The sequence below is a fragment of the Polyodon spathula genome, unplaced genomic scaffold (assembly GCF_017654505.1).
Source record: "Polyodon spathula isolate WHYD16114869_AA unplaced genomic scaffold, ASM1765450v1 scaffolds_3592, whole genome shotgun sequence".
Taxonomy (NCBI): domain Eukaryota; kingdom Metazoa; phylum Chordata; class Actinopteri; order Acipenseriformes; family Polyodontidae; genus Polyodon; species Polyodon spathula.
The window spans coordinates 8,687-27,290 of NW_024475052.1; the positions used below are offsets into that span (position 1 = coordinate 8,687).

General features: G+C 39.3%; 1 protein-coding gene across 1 annotated transcript; it reads left to right on the forward strand.

Moving 5' to 3' along the window:
• Window positions 1–15,242: 15,242 nt before the first annotated feature.
• On the forward strand, window positions 15,243–18,569 carry LOC121312107 (E3 ubiquitin-protein ligase MYCBP2-like; the record flags this gene model as incomplete). Its single annotated transcript, XM_041244116.1, has 4 exons — window positions 15,243–16,584; window positions 16,782–16,951; window positions 17,446–17,690; window positions 18,402–18,569. Coding segments are annotated over exons 1-4 (1,304 nt in total), but the record flags the coding sequence as incomplete, so codon positions are not given.
• Window positions 18,570–18,604: the final 35 nt, after the last annotated feature.

Below are 18,604 nucleotides of genomic sequence, written 5' to 3' on the forward strand. Positions count from 1 at the left end.
TTTGCTCTTTGTTTTTTGACGACCTAGATGGAGAAGCAAAAAGTGCTTGCCCTACCAGAACACAAGCTGAAAACCGATGTTGTTACCAGGTGGAACAGTGCCTTTGATATGGTTGAAAGGTTTTTAGAGCAGCAACCAGCTGTATATGCCACATTGCTCTCAAAAGAAATTCGAAAAAGTGAAAAAGATATTAGCACTCTGAGCAAAACTGACATAACCTGCACAGAAGACTTTGTCAAGGTGCTGAACGCAATGAAGATTGCCACAACTGTTATATGCAAAGAAAAAATCCCCACAGTGTCAATAGTGGCACCACCATTCCCAGCTCCTACAGAACGCAAAGAGCAACAATGACTCCCCAATTGTTAAGGACATTAAAGCCATGTGACAGAGTTCCCACCCCTGTGTATATTATCTGTTATATGTTGCGTGTGGTGTGTTAAATGCTAGTGTATAGTCATTGGTACATGGGAAATAAATGGGTCTGTGTAACACAAGTGTTTAAAATGTATATTTGTATTTAGGCACGAGGATTGCACAGCACTTCACGTGCAAGTAAAAAGTAATAATATGTGAGCATGGGGAATTGCACTTTATTAATTCACGTGCAGTTGTACCGAGACTCCAATTGAATGATTGATTAGCAATCGAGTCTTGGTACAGCTGCATAAAAGCAACATGTTTTCACCCACTTGCGGTTGGGTGTTCGGTGAGTAGGGAACGGGAGAGAGAGGAGGAGTAATAGAGTTTATTATCAATTGTTATTGCGTGCTGGTGGGACCAGCAGGATACTTGTTAGTCTGTCTATCTGCTCACTGTGTTTGTCTAGTATTGTCCGTTTTGTGCGTCTATTTATTTTGGCGTAAAGTGCCGTGTCCTGTTTTCTGTTTGTTTAAACCTTTTATTTACAATAAACCCGGCGCAAGCAAGCGTCCTCATCATTTCAATTCATCCGTCCCGTCTGTGTGTATTCCTTTCCTGGTTCTGACGCCGCCCACTTCGGCCGTCTTTGTGACAAGCCATCATAGTGCGAGACCTCAAGAACAGGTGTTTGAATGTGAGACATTCTGCATATTGCGTTAGCCCTCACTTCATATCTTTGCCTTTCCCCTGAAAATCTGTGAACGTGAACACCTTTGCAAAAGTGACAGCTGAAGCTGCAGAACTGTGGTCTCAAAACTGTGGTCTTGAGTGCTTTACCAGTGTTATTGCAAACACTTGCACAATCAAATGAGACAATAGTGTAATTTATATGTTTTACACTTAATTTACTGTATCATGATACGTATTGTATCGTGACCCTCATATCACAATACGTATTGTATCGTGACCCTCATATCACAATACCTATTGTATTGTGAAGACCCTGCCGATACCAGGCCCATATAATGAATGTAAGTATGCTGGCTCAAAAATAAACTCTGTAAAAAAAAGTATTGTTTGTTATTATTAGCAATCTGCAAAATATAGTTAGTTCTATTTTTATAATGTACTGCTTGTTAATATTAATAATTCTCCTGCTATTCGGTTAAAGACATTCTAAATAAAAGACATTACATGACATCACTCCTTTAATATAGTGTCACCTCAACATGATAGACTAAGACATCTGAAGTTTCTACCGAAGTTCTTGAAATATCTAATATTAATACAGGATAGTAATCTTAGGGGGTTAACTGTCTGAAGATAGCCTTCTCAATGTGTGAAAAATCTCTGCTACTCATTTACTGTTCCAGTACTATCACCTCAGGGATGTTAAACAGAGATCTTTAAAAGTTGATCTGAGAGGAATACCCACAGATAACACCGTGTAACAATTTTTTTGTTTTTGTTTTTTTTTTGTTCCTGGGTAGTAAGTGTTATTTCCTAATTGCTTATGCCTCAAAAGCATAGAAAATGGCTATTACTCCCCACAGAGTTTGCTTTTGTGACCAGGACAGTGATATTTAAAAATATCACTATTTCCAATGGGAAAACAGGCAAATGTGTGTCTTTTCGTTCACATAAAGTCACAAAAGTTTCGAGATTTACAATTATACTATAAATTCGTAAATCTCGAAAAACTACTCACTTCTGAATCTTTTGTAGTCATTTTTGTATTACTTTAGTATAAATACATGTTAATTTGGATTCATATGTTGTTTTTTTCTGACTTTATGTGAACGAAAAGACACACATTTGCCCGTTTTCCCATTGGAAATAGTGATATTTTTAAATATCACTGTCCTGGTCACAAAAGCAAAGTTTGTGGGGAATAATAGCCATTTTCTATACTTTTGAGGCATAAGCAATTAGGAAATAACACTCACTACCCAGGAACAAAAAAAAAAATAAATTTGTTACACTGTGTAATAAAACACTTTATATAATGCAGTGCCCACCTTGGTTATATAGATATTGGTGTTACATAGTGTAATTCAACACATACTGTATTCCTACTGGTTGTTAAAAATAAAAAAAAATTGATAAACTGAAAATGCACTAATTTAACAGCTACATATTTTAATAGTTAAAAATTTTTAAAAATATATATCTAGTATAATAATATATTATACATATATATATATATATATATATATATATATATATATATATATATATATATATATATATATATACATACATTTTGACTTTGGGCAGGTTATGAGATTCAAGCTTTTGAGGTCTGAGATAATTAGCAGGGCTCTTTCTTTCCTTGGCAATCAAACATTTCAAGTCAATAATCAGTATGTTTTGGGCCTATGCTTAGATTGTTACTGTCTATTTTCCAGTTTATTTTTGGTTCCACACATAATTCATGGCATATTCCACTTTAAATGTAGTTGAGTGTATTGCTTCTAGAATCTTAAACTACTACCTCTGATCAGTAGATATGTAAATGTAATGGAAACCACAATTTAAATCAACCACATGGGCCTAATAAACAATGACCTGCTGTAACATCAGTATCAGTTCCAGTTGCTATACTGTCAATTCAACTGAGACACGAGACACATGACATCAGTGTGAACCTGTTATGGCTTTTAGCAGCTTTAATTGGAGATGACCTCATAAAACCGTGACTTTGGGGTCCAGTCTGTTCAATGACCAGGTCAGAACGTTTAAAATGTACTTCAAGTGAGTAAGTAACATACAGTATGACGTTGATCAAAGCCCTCCCACACTGGTGCTCCTGTGTTTTCTCTTTGCTGGCTCTCTACCGGTACATTAACTAGTTTATTTTATTTCTTTTGTCAACAATCATTCTAACATCTTTCATTTGTAATATTTGTAAGATTTGTCAGCGGTCATGTTTTCAGTTGGCATGCCTTTAATTCAGTGAGCTCGTCTGAAATGTGCTAACATAAGTTCACTCGGTCTGAAAATTGTTCTATTGAAAGTGTACGGGAGAGTGAAGGCGAAGATACTTACATAGGCCCCTCCTGACTGATGTTTTCTAGAGAGCCACATATATATATATATATATATATATATATATATATATATATATATATATATATATATATAGCCCTGTCCTCATTAAGGGCTGCCTCCTTCTCAGATGAGAATTGAGAATAGAAGAGAGAGCTTTGTGACTTAGGGATGTACGGGGATTCAGTGGGGGAATTAAAGATTAATCTCTGTTAGGCAAAGATGTATCATGGAGAAGGACAAACACAAGATTCCACTGCAGTGGAAGAACAGTTGAAGTTGACTTTGCTGCTGCATCTATAAGGAAGGAATAAATATTGCGCTTAATCGTGAAAATCTTGAAGTACATGTTAGACCATGAAATGTCACGAATAAGCCCAGTGAAACAATATACAGCTATAACTATATGTCACTTTTGATTAAATGCTGGTTGACAACTGTGAAAAAAGCATTAGACATTAACAAGAAATGAGAGAAAGGAAGGGGTGGATAGAGTGATGGCAGCAGCCATATAGTCTTGAGCTGAAGAAAGGAGATTGGAAAGGGATGGATATAATTGAATATTCGCTCGCTGAATGGAGGTACAGGAAGATGGAAGAGGTCAGTTGAGGGAACCAGATGTCTGCTTGTGGAAGGGAGACCAACTGGTTGCGTAGGAGGAGAGAAAACGTAGAAAGGAGCAAGTGCAGCGGCCGTGTAAATTTGAACGGACATCATCAAATTGCGAAATCAATAAATTTAAGTTCCATGTCAGACACTTAATTGTGTAGGTTATCTTATGTGTGAACAAGGAAAGACAGAATTAGCTCCTGGTTGCTTGTGGAAAGCAAATCCGCTGTAGATGGAGCTTGGGCAGCAACCATATACTCTTGAACGGATGTGAGGAGATTGCGAAGGGATGAATTGTTGAATATCAGATCGCTGAATTGGAAGGACAGAATTAAATCCTGCTTGAGTTTGCAGGGCAGATACAACCTTGCTTCCACAAGGTTGTGAAGGCACACCAGCTGAATGCGTTCTGGTGACATTGATTTTGTAGGATGGAACCCATTAGGGCTAAACTGCAATTTGTAGCAACTAAATATAGACTCGAATTCCATCACAAATGCAAGAATGGGCCAGTTTACATGTGTGTTTTTTTTTTCACATGAAGTAGCCATACACATGTATGTTGGGAAGAAAAATGTGTGAAAGTGCCCCAAAAATGGCTGCAATATTTTAATGGGAAAGACTCATTTATCTGTGAGAGTCAAGGAAATGCTCTTGAAATCAACACCTAGTTACACATAGAAACATGTGAGTCTCTCATGAAAATAATAATTACTGTATTCATCACCAGCATGGGAGCACTGCGAGAAAGGATGCAGCGCCGTGCCTGTCTTACTACTATTTCGGGACTGAAACCTTGTATTGTTTAGCTGTGCAATTACACATTGCTGTGTAGTTGCTAGTGTTATTATTTAACAGTGCCAAACCGTGCAACAAAATTAACAACCGTTTGGACCGTGAACTCTGCTGTTTGTTGTTCTTAGAGCACTGCATCACCTCTCCACCTGCGCACTGGAAGCCACTTTGCTACACTTACCTAAAGCCACATGGGAATTACTTACCATGGTCCAAAGATGGCAGCAGGAAAGTTTAGTTTTTGTTTGCAGTATTTTCCTTTATCAGATTGATGTTGCAGATAACCCCACTTTTTTCTCTGTCTTCCCTAGAACTTTGCATAATGCTAATCATGCATGGATCTAAATGTGTTTGTAAAGTATCATACAGATTGTATTCACTAAGGTTCAGTTTAAAACTATTGCTGAAAGTATTGAAACTGCATCGTGGGCTCGTGAATTGAGGTGATTACACTGTACAGTATTTCAGAATAGACTTGCAAATAGCTTCCCAAACAACCGTCAAAATGACTTTATTGTAAAGTGCTTCTAAGTACTATGTTTAAATGTGTATTACTATACTCCATTTGTTATGTCTCAGTAAAACCTTGCCCAACCTACACTTAAGTCTGTTGGAGCGATCAAGAGACTTGGGTGTTAATAACCATAATAAGGCAAGAGGATATGATAAGGCAGCTTGATACAATGCACAACACAAAAAACTGTTTGACCCACATTCAAAATAAAATGTGGTGTGGAATTATCGCAACTTATTTCTTGTGAATCAACACTACTACATAATATTCCAATTCTTTATTTAGCAGAAGCAGTCATACAACTACATCACAAATGAGGATGCTATATTTGGTATAAGATACAAAATAAGCTAATGCAAAAATAAAGATAGTGTTGCCTCTCTAATAGCAGCACCCTCATACTGCTGTCATGCAATTCTTGCTGGCGGCTGAGGTAGCTGTTCCTCCGCTCCACGCACCGTCAGCAGCCACTGATATCTGAACACCTCCTTACGGTCCTGGCATAGATTGTGCACGACACAGGAGGCAGTAATAATTTTGGGAACAAACTCATGGTTCACTTCAGTAGTATCTTCCACCTTCCTTTTAATAGCTAAAATGTCGTGTGTGTGTACCCCCACACACACAGCTGATGTGTGAAAAGCAGTGTGGGCGAAAGCACTAAAATAAAGCATTAAAAACAGTCACTATCTATCAGCAATTCAGAGCTTTTTAACCATTTCCGTCAAACATGATGTCACATGGATTTCCACAGGACAATCTCTTGTTTAGCCTTCTCTACACATGAAAACAATATTTTTGAGAGTTTCCTGCTAAACTGCATGATAATCGAACTGGGCATTGTGCATGGCTAACCACTCCCCCTTCCCCATTCATTTGCATAATGTTGGGAGGAAAGTGGCCATTTCCAGGAAAATGAAATGCAGAAAGGTACCAAGTCCATGTTTATTTCATTAGACAGAAATGGCTCGAGTAACAGTAAATACACAAGTAAGCAAAGCCAATGTTACATGTACACACTGAAGCATAACCTACTGATGATAACATTGTTTGAGAACAGTGTGATATTGCCACGCATTAGATTTTGGTTAAAATACTTTACTTTTTTACTGTATAATATAATGTAACTGTATACATTAGGATCCCAATGCAAGTGAAAGCCTGGCGACATATAGGAAAGCAACTTTGTCAACTGTACCTGCCAGTGTTCTGAAAGCTCAGAGACCTGTGCCCAAAAAGCAAACCTTTCTTGCCCAGAGTCTTGTAGATAATATTATGACTGTCCCAATACAGTGGCTTGCGAAAGTATTGACCCCCCTTGGCATTTTTCCTATTTTGTTGCCTTACAACCTGGAATTAAAATGGATTTTTATTTGGACATGTAATGGACATATACAAAATAGTCCAAATTGGTGAAGTGAGATGAAAAAAATAACTTGTTTAAAAAAATTCTAAAAAATAAATAACGGAAAAGTGGTGCGTGCATATGTATTCACCCCCTTTGCTATTAAGCCTCTAAATAAGATCTGGTGCAACCAATTACCTTCAGAAGTCACATAATTAGTTAAATAAAGTCCACCTGTGTGCAATCTAAGTTTCACATGATCTGTCACATGATCTCAGTATATATACACCTGTTCTGAAAGGCCCCAGAGTCTGCAACACCACTAAGCAAAGAGCACCACCAAGCAAGTGGCACCATGAAGACCAAGGAGCTCTCCAAACAGGTCAGGGATAAAGTTGTGGAGAAGTACAGATCAGGGTTGGGTTATAAAAAAATATCAGAAACTTTGAACAACCCACGGAGCACCATTAAAGCCATTATTAAAAAATGGAAAGAATATGGCACCACAACAAACCTGGCAAGAGAGGGCTGCCCACCAAAACTCACGGACCAGGCAAGGAGGGCATTAATCAGAGAGGCAACAAAGAGACCAAAGATAACCCTGAAGGAGCTGCAAAGCTCCACAGCGGAGATTGGAGTATCTGTCCATAGGACCACTTTAAGCCGTACACTCCACAGAGCTGGGCTTTATGGAAGAGTGGCCAGAAAAAAGCCATTGCTTAAAGAAAAAAATAAGCAAACACATTTGGTGTTCGCCAAAAGGCATGTGGGAGACTCCCCAAACATATGGAAGAAGGTACTCTGGTCAGATGAGACTAAAATTGAGCTTTTTGGCCATCAAGAAAAACGCTATGTCTGGCGCAAACCCAACACCTCTCATCACCCCGAGAACACCATCGGCAGGGACTGGGAAACTGGTCAGAATTGAAGGAATGATGGATGGCGCTAAATACAGGGAAATTCTTGAGGGAAACCTGTTTCAGTCTTCCAGAGATTTGAGACTGGGACGGAGGTTCACCTTCCAGCAGGACAATGACCCTAAGCATACTGCTAAAGCAACACTCGAGTGGTTTAAGGGGAAACATTTAAATGTCTTGGAATGGCCTAGTCAAAGCCCAGACCTCAATCCAATTGAGAATCTGTGGTATGACTTAAAGATTGCTGTACACCAGCGGAACCCATCCAACTTGAAGGAGCTGGAGCAGTTTTGCCTTGAAGAATGGGCAAAAATCCCAGTGGCTAGATGTGCCAAGCTTATAGATACATACCCCAAGAGACTTGCAGCTGTAATTGCTGCAAAAGGTGGCTCTACAAAGTATTGACTTTGGGGGGGGGTGAATACTTATGCACGCTCAAGTTTTCTGTTTTTTTTGTCTTATTTCTTGTTTGTTTCACAATAAAAAATATTTTGCATCTTCAAAGTGGTAGGCATGTTGTGTAAATCAAATGATACAAACCCCCAAAAAATCAATTTTAATTCCAGGTTGTAAGGCAACAAAATAGGAAAAATGCCAAGGGGGGTCAATACTTTCGCAAGCCACTGTATTTGAGTAATAATAAATAGAGAAAATCAACAGCATGGGAGGGCGCTGTGGTGAGAAAAACAATCACTCCCCATTGGCATTGCAATTCCTTTTTCATTGCAATTCCTTTTTCAAAGAGCTTTCAGAATATTGTCATTGGGCCAGTCTTTGAAAGAACATAGAGCTGGAAAAGCATCCTGGGGCAAAGGTGTTTAGGGCACAGAGAGGATAATAGCTTCACAAGCCTGGGTGCCTGGACGTTGGGAGAGTGCTGCAGGAGGGGGCGCAGGATCAGTCGAGAAATGCAGTCACCATTCGAGAATTCAATTCTGCAGAGAAAAAAAGTGTGATGAGTAGCCATTTCACATCTAAATTGATAATGAGATTTAAATGATTAAGTTTGTCTGCAGGGCTGTGTAGCGATACACGAACGAAAACAGACAGTCCATTCGGGAATTCAGATGCAGCATTTGAGAATTCGAAGCGAGAAAGCTTTGTCCAGCAGTGTCAAGGGCAGAATGGTCACGGCGTTGCGTCAGGCAAATGAAAAACGCAAGACTGAGAGCAAGGCATGACTTGGGGTTTAAATAGGGTTTGGCAGACATTATTGGCAGGATGGAACAGGGGGAGGAGCCCTCGCTCCTGCCCTCAGAATCACACAAGGTTACAAGTAAGATGCAGCCGTGGATTGAATACAGGATCTGATTTTAACCTCTTCAATGTGTAGTCTGAACTAAACACTTCATTCACTGTTATCCTATTTTTCCCTTATCACTAACACTATATTTACGACAAGTCACGATGCGATATGTCCAATCAAAATGCATCATGAAAAAAGTGGAACCGAGGGTTAGATATATCTGAAGCCCTGCAGTAAGTACACAGAACAAGGACAATAGTTTATCATGTCCAGGCACTAGGGAAGAGAGAAGGAAAGTCATTTTGTCCATAATTGAATTGCAACAACAAGCTGCATAGAAATGCAATTTGGTGCAAAGTGGAATTGTATTTATATCCCATACAGTTTTTATATTTTAGATATTTATTTAAACATCCAGGTTTTCTTATCAGACACAAATGCTCCAGTAAACTCCTGAGCTCATCTATCGCATGGTTTTAAGGGGTTGTGATTTTAGCAGATTTTTTTATATATATATATATATATATATATATATATATATATATATATATATATATATATATGTGTGTGTGTGTGTGTGTGTGTGTGTGTGTTTTATGTAGATAATGTTTAGAAGTTTAGAAGTCAAATCAGAATCAGTGAGTTGAGGTTTCAACAAGAACTGTGACTCGCGAGTCAAGTAAGAAAGGAAGTATGATGAGCTGCAATGTACAGAATATGAGAGTTTTGTATATTAAACTGAGCCCTGATATATATTTTCCACAACTGATATTCTGAAGATCCTTTTTACAATTTTTATGTGTTAAGGTAAAACTTACAAAAAAGGAAGTCAAGTTGACAAACATTTTGGATTGTATCTCTGTGTTTTCAAAGCACTATTGAATCCTTAATAGTACATTATATAAAGTGTTTTTCAAACTGTTATTATTATAACAACACAACAGTCTTTTGAAACCTCAGATGTCTTTAAATATTGCTGTTATAAATTTAAAACAATTTACAGTAAAATGACAGACTTTATGAATTAAGCTTATTTCTTATTTAACTAAAATTTAGCCTGAGCCCTATTCTTTTTCCCCTAACTGCACTTCATTTGAGTGCCTGGTTCTAAAAGTCTCAGCTCCCCAGCCCTGTTACTGTGTACAGACCTCCTAAACACAATGCTGCCTTTCTAGGTGAATTTTCTGATCTGTTGTCTTTGTTATGCTTTAAGTTTGACAAGACACATTCTAGGTGATTTTAATATTCACATTGACTCTGATCACTGTTACCTAGCATGGGATTTTCTAGACCTCTTGGACTGTTTTGGCCTAAGCAGACAGTCCATACTCCAACTCACAACAAAGGCCACATACTGGATTTAATTATCACTAACTGTCCTTTGGCATCTTTCATGAGTAACTTAGATTTAGGAATATCTGATCATCTAGCCATTTTATTTGAATTAGAATTCACTGTCCCTCTTTCTACTCCAAAATGTACAGTCAACTTTTGAAACTGGCGCTCTGTTGATCATGTTAAGTTCTCTGAGTCTGTTCTTTCTTCACGCTGTCTTTTCTATTCCTAACACATTGGATGAGAAGGTGCAGTTTTTCAACAGCTTCTTAGTTAATACCTTAGACTCCCTGGCCCCAGTCAAGACTAGGTACGTCTAGATGGTGGGATTCTGCTCTTACTGACCAAATACACTCCTGGAGGGAATCTCTGGTTGAATATAGGGCTGCTTTGGAGCTGCCAGATCAAGCTATTTTTCAAATATTATTTCTAACAATCAAGATAATCCTAGACACTTCTTCTCTACTATTGATAGATTGTTAAAGCCTAACTGTCCCTCCACATTACCGGCTTCACATCAGCTATGCCATAGTTTCTTAGAGTTGTTTTAAGCCTGTGCCTAAAAAACCTCATATGGCCTTGGATAATCTTAATAATTTTAGCCCCTTTTCAAATTTTCCCTTTCTAGCTAAGCTTCAAGAACGAGCTGTCACTAGGCAATTAAACTGGCATCTCATTGCTAACAATCTTTTTGAACCCTTTCAATCTGGCTTCCGGTATCTTCATAGCGCTGAGACTGCCATGGTCAATGTCACTAATGATCTGTAATGGCTGCTGACTCAGGTGCTTTGTCAATTTTAATCCTCTTGGTTCTTAGTGCGGCATTTGACATTGTAAATCACAAGATCCTACTTGATAGATTAGAGAGTTTATTTGGTCTCTCTGGCACTGCCCTTAACTGGTTTAGATCATATCTAACAACAAGTCAACAATTTATCTCCATGGGTGGGTTTTGTTGGGCCAGTAATTTCTGGTGTCCCGCCAGACTCTATTCTTGGCCCCCTGTTATTTAGTATTTATACGTTTTCCCTCAGCCACACTTTAAGGTCTCATGGCATACATTATCATTTTTACGCAGACGATACTCAAATCTATATTAATTCTAAACCTGATATCAATGTTGCTGTCTCTGCCTTGACTGCCTGTATCTCCGATATAAAACATTTTATAACTTAACTGTAACAAGACTGAGGTAATGCTGTTGGGTACTCCCCGCCAGCTAAGTAAAACCAGTACTTTAAATCTGTCTGTTGATGGAACCATGCTTAAGTTCAGATCTAAGATGAAAAATCTGGGTGTGATTTTCGATCCTGGGTTAACTTTTGAATTGCAGGTGCTGAATACTGTCAAGGTTTCTTTTTTTCACCTTAGAAATATTGCCAGACTTCGTCCCATGCTTTTTCTACTTGCTGCTTAAAAACTGGTTCAGGCTTTTGTTTTCTTCAGGATCGATTATTGTAATTCCCTGCTCGCTGGGGTGTCTAATAGCATCCTCACTAAAATTCAATTTGTTCAAAATTCTGCAGCCAGAATTTTGTCTCGGTTCTGCTCAAGAGATCATAAGAACATAAGAACATAAGAAAGTTTACAAACGAGAGGAGGCCATTCGGCCCATCTTGCTCGTTTGGTTGTTAGTAGCTTATTGATCCCAAAATCTCATCAAGCAGCTTCTTGAAGGATCCTAGGGTGTCAGCTTCAACAACATTACTGGGGAGTTGATTCCAGACCCTCACAATTCTCTGTGTAAAAAAGTGTCTCCTATTTTCTGTTCTGAATGCCCCTTTTTCTAAACTCCATTTGTGACCCCTGGTCCTTGTTTCTTTTTTCAGGCTGAAAAAGTCCCTTGGGTCGACACTGTCAATACCTTTTAGAATTTTGAATGCTTGAATTAGGTCGCCACGTAGTCTTCTTTGTTCAAGACTGAACAGATTCAATTCTTTTAGCCTGTCTGCATATGACATGCCTTTTAAGCCCGGAATAATTCTGGTCGCTCTTCTTTGCACTCTTTCTAGAGCAGCAATATCTTTTTTATAGCGAGGTGACCAGAACTGCACACAATATTCAAGATGAGGTCTTACAAGTGCATTGTACAGTTTTAACATTACTTCCCTTGATTTAAATTCAACACTTTTCACAATGTATCCGAGCATCTTGTTAGCCTTTTTTATAGCTTCCCCACATTGCCTAGATGAAGACATTTCTGAGTCAACAAAAACTCCTAGGTCTTTTTCATAGATTCCTTCTCCAATTTCAATATCTCCCATATGATATTTATAATGTACATTTTTATTTCCTGCGTGCAGTACCTTACACTTTTCTCTATTAAATGTCATTTGCCATGTGTCTGCCCAGTTCTGAATCTTGTCTAGATCATTTTGAATGACCTTTGCTGCTGCAACAGTGTTTGCCACTCCTCCTACTTTTGTGTCGTCTGCAAATTTAACAAGTTTGCTTACTATACCAGAATCTAAATCATTAATGTAGATTAGGAATAGCAGAGGACCTAATACTGATCCCTGTGGTACACCGCTGGTTACCACACTCCATTCTGAGGTTTTTCCTCTAATCAGTACTTTCTGTTTTCTACATGTTAACCACTCCCTAATCCATGTACATGTGTTTCCTTGAATCCCAACTGCGTTCAGTTTGAGAATTAATCTTTTGTGCGGGACTTTGTCAAAAGCTTTCTGGAAATCTAAATAAACCATGTCATATGCTTTGCAATTATCCATTATCGATGTTGCATCCTCAAAAAAATCAAGCAAGTTAGTTAGGCACGATCTCCCTTTCCTAAAACCATGTTGACTGTCTCCCAGGACCCTGTTACCATATAGGTAATTTTCCATTTTGGATCTTATTATAGTTTCCATAAGTTTGCATATAATAGAAGTCAGGCTTACTGGTCTGTAGTTACCTGGTTCAGTTTTGTTTCCCTTTTTGTGGATCGGTATTACGTTTGCAATTTTCCAGTCTGTCGGTACCACCCCTGTGTCAAGAGACTGCTGCATGATCTTGGTTAGCGGTTTGTAAATTACTTCTTTCATTTCTTTGAGTACTACTGGGAGGATCTCGTCCGGCCCAGGGGATTTGTTTATTTTAAGAGCTCCTAGTCCCTTTAACACTTCTGCCTCAGTTATGCTAAAGTTATTTAAAACTGGATAGGAACTGGATGACATGTGGGGCATGTTGTCAGTATCTTCCTTTGTAAAAACTTGTGAAAAGTAATCATTTAACATATTTGCTATTTTTTTTTCTTCCTCTACGATTTTGCCATTTGTATCTCTTAAACATTTAATCTCCTCTTTGAATGTTCTCTTGCTGTTGTAATATTGGAAAAACATTTTGGAATTGGTTTTAGCTCCCTTAGCAATGTTCATTTCTATTTCTCTCTTGGCCTTTCTAACTTCCTTTTTGACTTGTGTTTGCAGTTCCGTGTACTCTTTCTGCGTACTTTCTTTTCGGTCCTTTTTTAATGCTCTGTAAAGTGCCTTTTTTCGCTGAATATTTTTTTTAATTGATCTATTAAACCATTTTGGCAATTTAGTTTTACATTTAGATTTGTCTACTTTAGGGATGTAATTGTTTTGCGCCTCTAGTACTACATTTTTGAAGAACAACCATCCTTCTTCTGTGGGTGTTTTCTCTATTTTACTCCAATCTACTTCTGTTAGTCTCTGTTTCATACCTTCATAGTTTGCTTTTCTAAAATTGTAAACCTTAGCTTTAGTCTTTACTTTTGGGGATTTAAAAAACACTTCAAATGAGACCATGTTGTGGTCTGAGTTTGCCAGTGGTTCTCTGACCTCTGTTTTAGTTATTCTATCTTCGTTATTTGAAAAGACTAAATCAAGGCATGCCTCCCCTCTAGTGGGTGCCTTGACAAATTGTGTTAGGAAGCAGTCATTTGTCATTTCCACCATTTCTATTTCATCCTTCGCGCTACCCATCGGGTTTTCCCATTTTATTTGGGGGAAGTTGAAATCCCCCATTAGTATGGCTTCTCCTTTGCTACACACATTTCTAATGTCATTGTATAACAGATTATTGTGCTCACCGTCTGAATCTGGCGGTCTATAGCATGCTCCTATTATTATGCCTTTTGAATTTTTGTCTGTTATTCTGACCCATATTGATTCGGTTTTATTTTCTTTGTCCAGGTTTAACACCTGGGCTTCAAGACTGTTTCTTATGTATAGCGCTACCCCTCCTCCTCTTCTGTCCTGCCTGTCTTTCCTATACAGTGTATACCCACAAATATTATATTCGTCCCCATCACTCTCAGACAACCACGTTTCTGTAACACCTATCACATCATAGTTACTTGTTAGTGCAGTAGCTTCAAGTTCTAGAATTTTGTTTCTGATACTTCTAGCATTTAGATAAATACATTTAATGGTTGTCTTACCTGAGTTGTTGTTCTTGTTTTGATGCGGTCTCCCTTCTGTTTTTTTGTTGATTTCTCCCCCCTTCCTTTCTAATTTAAATGCTTCTGAACCTGCTCGAGGATCTTTTCTCCGAGTAGACTAGTTCCCTTGTTATTTAAATGCAGTCCATCCCGTCTATACAGATAGTCCTCGTTGTAGAATGTGGTCCAATGATCAAGATAGGTGAAGCCTTCCCGTGTGCACCACGTCTTCAGCCATGCGTTTTGATTAATTATTTCCAGCTGTCCATATGGTCCTTTGCAAGGTGCGGGTAGTATACCAGAAAATACCACAGTTTTGGTTTTCTCTTTTAATTTCCTTCCTAGCTCTCTGAATTTATTTTGCAGGGATTTTGGTCTGTCTCTTCCAATGTTGTTTGTACCGATGTGGACGACTACTACCGGGTCGTCTCCTGTTCGTTCTAGGAGCCTGTCCACGTTCTCAGTGATGTGCTTGACCGAGGCTCCCGGAAGGCAGCACACTGTTGTAGTAAAGGGGTCCAAACTGCGAACTGAACTTGCTGTGTTTCTCAATATGGAGTCTCCAACAATCATGACTTCCCTTCTTTTTGCTGTCTGGTCACCACTGTCAATAGGGTCCTGGATGTTGTTCCTTTCATTCTCTTGTTGTTGGTTCTGCTCCGCCCACCCCAGGATCCAGGTCCTCTTCACCAAAACCAAAGGCTTTGTCATCTGGCAGATCCAGTCCCTCCAGCACTTGTTCTCCAAGATCAACATCCCCGTACGAAAAGAACCTACCTCTAATAGTCAGCTCATCTTCGAAATCCAGACTGGATCCACCTAGGGAAAGGTCAAAGTCTGACTCATATACCCTAGATCCTGACACCCTTCGGAAGAAAAAACCTCCCCTAACTGAGCCTATACGTGGACGTTCCACCTCTCCCAAACCAAAAATCCCACCAAAAGATGGGAAAGCTGGTGACAATGATGAAAACCGAGCTCCCTCTTCCCACGTGGTACAGGAAAACCTGCACAGTGAGGTGGTAGAGGTCTGCACCTCCAGCACTCTGGCATCCAACAATGATGATGGTAATGATGAAAACCCCGATGCCAGAAACATTGAAGAAGGCTCCTCAAAAGTCCACTTCAGCATAGGGAAAGCTCCAGTTAAGGAAGAGCAAGAAACCAGGTCATCCCCCAAAGTCAGCCGTAAGACACCTGGCCGACATGTAAGGCCCAAGAAAGAGAAATCTGGTCCCTTCTTTAAGGGTGAGAATGCACGTCTGGTGGAGCCCGCCAAGCAAGCTATGTCGCCATCAGTAGCTGAGTGCGCCCGTGCAGTGTTTGCAGCATTTCTTTGGCATGAGGGCATTGTTCATGATGCCATGGCCTGCTCATCCTTCTTAAAGTTTAATCCTGAGCTCACAAAGGAGCATGCACCCATAAGGAGCAGCCTTAGCAGCCAGCAAGCCATGGATGAGAAGGAAAACAAGCTGAAGAACAGGCACTCCCTAGAGATCTCCTCTGCCTTGAACATGTTCAACATCTCTCCCCACGGGCCTGACATTTCGAAAATGGGCAGTATCAACAAGAATAAGGTCCTCTCCATGCTCAAGGAACCTCCACTGCCAGAAAAGTGTGAGGATGGGAAGGCTGAAACAGTTATCTACGAGACCTGTAGTCAAACAACCACAAAGACAAAGTCCCCTCTTCCACTGACCTTACAGCACCTCGTGGCTTTTTGGGAAGACATCTCCATGGCCACCATCAAAGCTGCCACCCAGAATATGATCTTCCCCAGCCCTGGTTCCAGTGCCATTCTGAAGAAAAAGGAGAACGAGAAAGATGGCAAGAAATCCAAAAAGGAGAAAAAGAAGAAGGAGAAGGCTGATGTTCGGCCAAGAGGAAATCTCTTTGGAGAGATGGCCCAACTTGCTATGGGTGGGCCAGAGAAAGACACCATTTGTGAGCTTTGTGGAGAATCTCATCCCTACCCTGTGACCTACCACATGAGACAAACCCATCCAGGTAAAGTATGATTTGTACTTATAGATTCTTATTGTCACTTTGGTCCTTTGGCAACCAAGAACAAATACTATTAACTTGCTATAATAATTATAAAGGGGATAACTTTTTTAAGACATAATTTGGTGGGACTGCATCTAGGAATTAAAAGTAGCATGTTTTCCATTTGTGTGTTTCATTTCAATGCATATTTGGTGCAGGTTGTGGTCGGTATGCTGGAGGACAAGGCTATAATAGCATTGGACACTTCTGTGGAGGCTGGGCTGGTAACTGTGGAGATGGAGGAATCGGAGGCAGCACATGGTATTTAGTGTGTGACCGCTGCAGGGAAAAGTACCTCCGCGAGAAGCAAACAGCAGCAAGAGAAAAGGTTTGTTTTTCTTTTAACCTTGCTGATGTTAGATGTACTAATTCTAACAATTTAAGTCTTTAAAATGTATGTTAGTCTTAATAATATAAGCATTCTCACTGGCCCCTTAGTTTTGCCGAAATATTTTTGTTTTCCAGACTTCACTGTAATTACTCTCTGATAAAGCCCATTTATCCTACCACAGCTCTTTTTCATAGTAGCACATGGTTTCCACTCTCTCCTAATGGGACCTCACCTCACATTTCCTATTGTATGTGCTGCTATTTATTGCAAGTGTAATGCTCAGACGGGGCCTCATTTCCCATAACACAGAGTGAACTTACAGCAGTGTGGAAGGAAAAAAATTGCCCATGAATTTTTAATGAAATTGAGGACTGAATCCTCTTTGTATGAATCTAGCAAGTCCAGGTTTCATATAGATAGTTCCTCGGTGTTACTGTTGCATTCAGTATAAACCTATGGCTATTTGAGTTGAGTAGCTTTCTGGCCATCAGGTGAAGCAGTCGAGGAAAAAACCAATGCAAGTCAAGACCCCCCGAGCCCTCCCCACCATGGAGGCTCACCAAGTCATCAAAGCCAACGCCCTGTTCCTGCTGTCACTGAGTAGTGCCGCAGAGCCCAACATGCTCTGTCACCATCCGCCCAAACCCTTCCACAGCCATCTACCCAGCCTCAAGGAGGGTGTCACCGAGGAGATTCCCAACAAGATTGGCTGTCTCTACTTGCAGACTCTCGCACGGTAGGGGACTGCTTCAACCCATATGACTTATTGTTGTGAAACAGTGCTGGTTCATTGCTGTCAAGTGAGTACATGTTTGGATGTTGACATAAAATAGAAAGGAGTGCTTCTCTTTATAACAAACTAGTGTCAGTAAAATAAATATACATGTGAGCTTCCTGTGAAGATCAACCAGCCTTGCATTAGCAGGGGATATAGTCTAATAAATAGCAAGGTTATCTGGGGATGTGAAACAGCTAAGCTTTGCATCATTAACTTAGTAAATTATGAAAATAGCTGACTTGTGTCTACATCCCTGCATTAGGGGAAGTACTTTATTGCAAAATGAAAACAACGGCTTTTTTTCTTGTTTATCCTTCTTTTTTTTTTTTTTTTTTTAAGCAATCCTTAGGTACACCAAAACTCGTCTAATGTTAAGATAACATAAGCAGGTACTATTTTTAAGAATGTGTGGATCCATGAAGTTAACTAAAAAAAACAAATTAATGTGTTGTTATCTGTTCTCAACAATGATACCACATTTAATGAAAGTGAACTTGTAAATTCTGAAAGAACAGATGGTGGAAGATTACTGTGATTGTATTGCATTTTACTGAGTTACGAGTTTTAGTAGTTTTACGTTATCTGTTTTGTAAATAAAATAAGTCAATGTCAGTCCAATAAAATATATTTCCAAAACCGTGATCTTTGTTTATTTCTTGCCTTGTACAGACAACATTCAGAGAATTTTGGTGGATACCATGATGATAATCTTTTCCAAGATGAGATGAGGTACTTGCGATCAACCTCAGTCCCAGCCCCTTATATATCAGTCACCCCAGACGCCAGCCCCAATGTCTTTGAGGAGCCTGAATGCAATATGAAATGCATGCCTCACAGGTACGATATATCCTTTTACCTTTTTGCATCAGTTG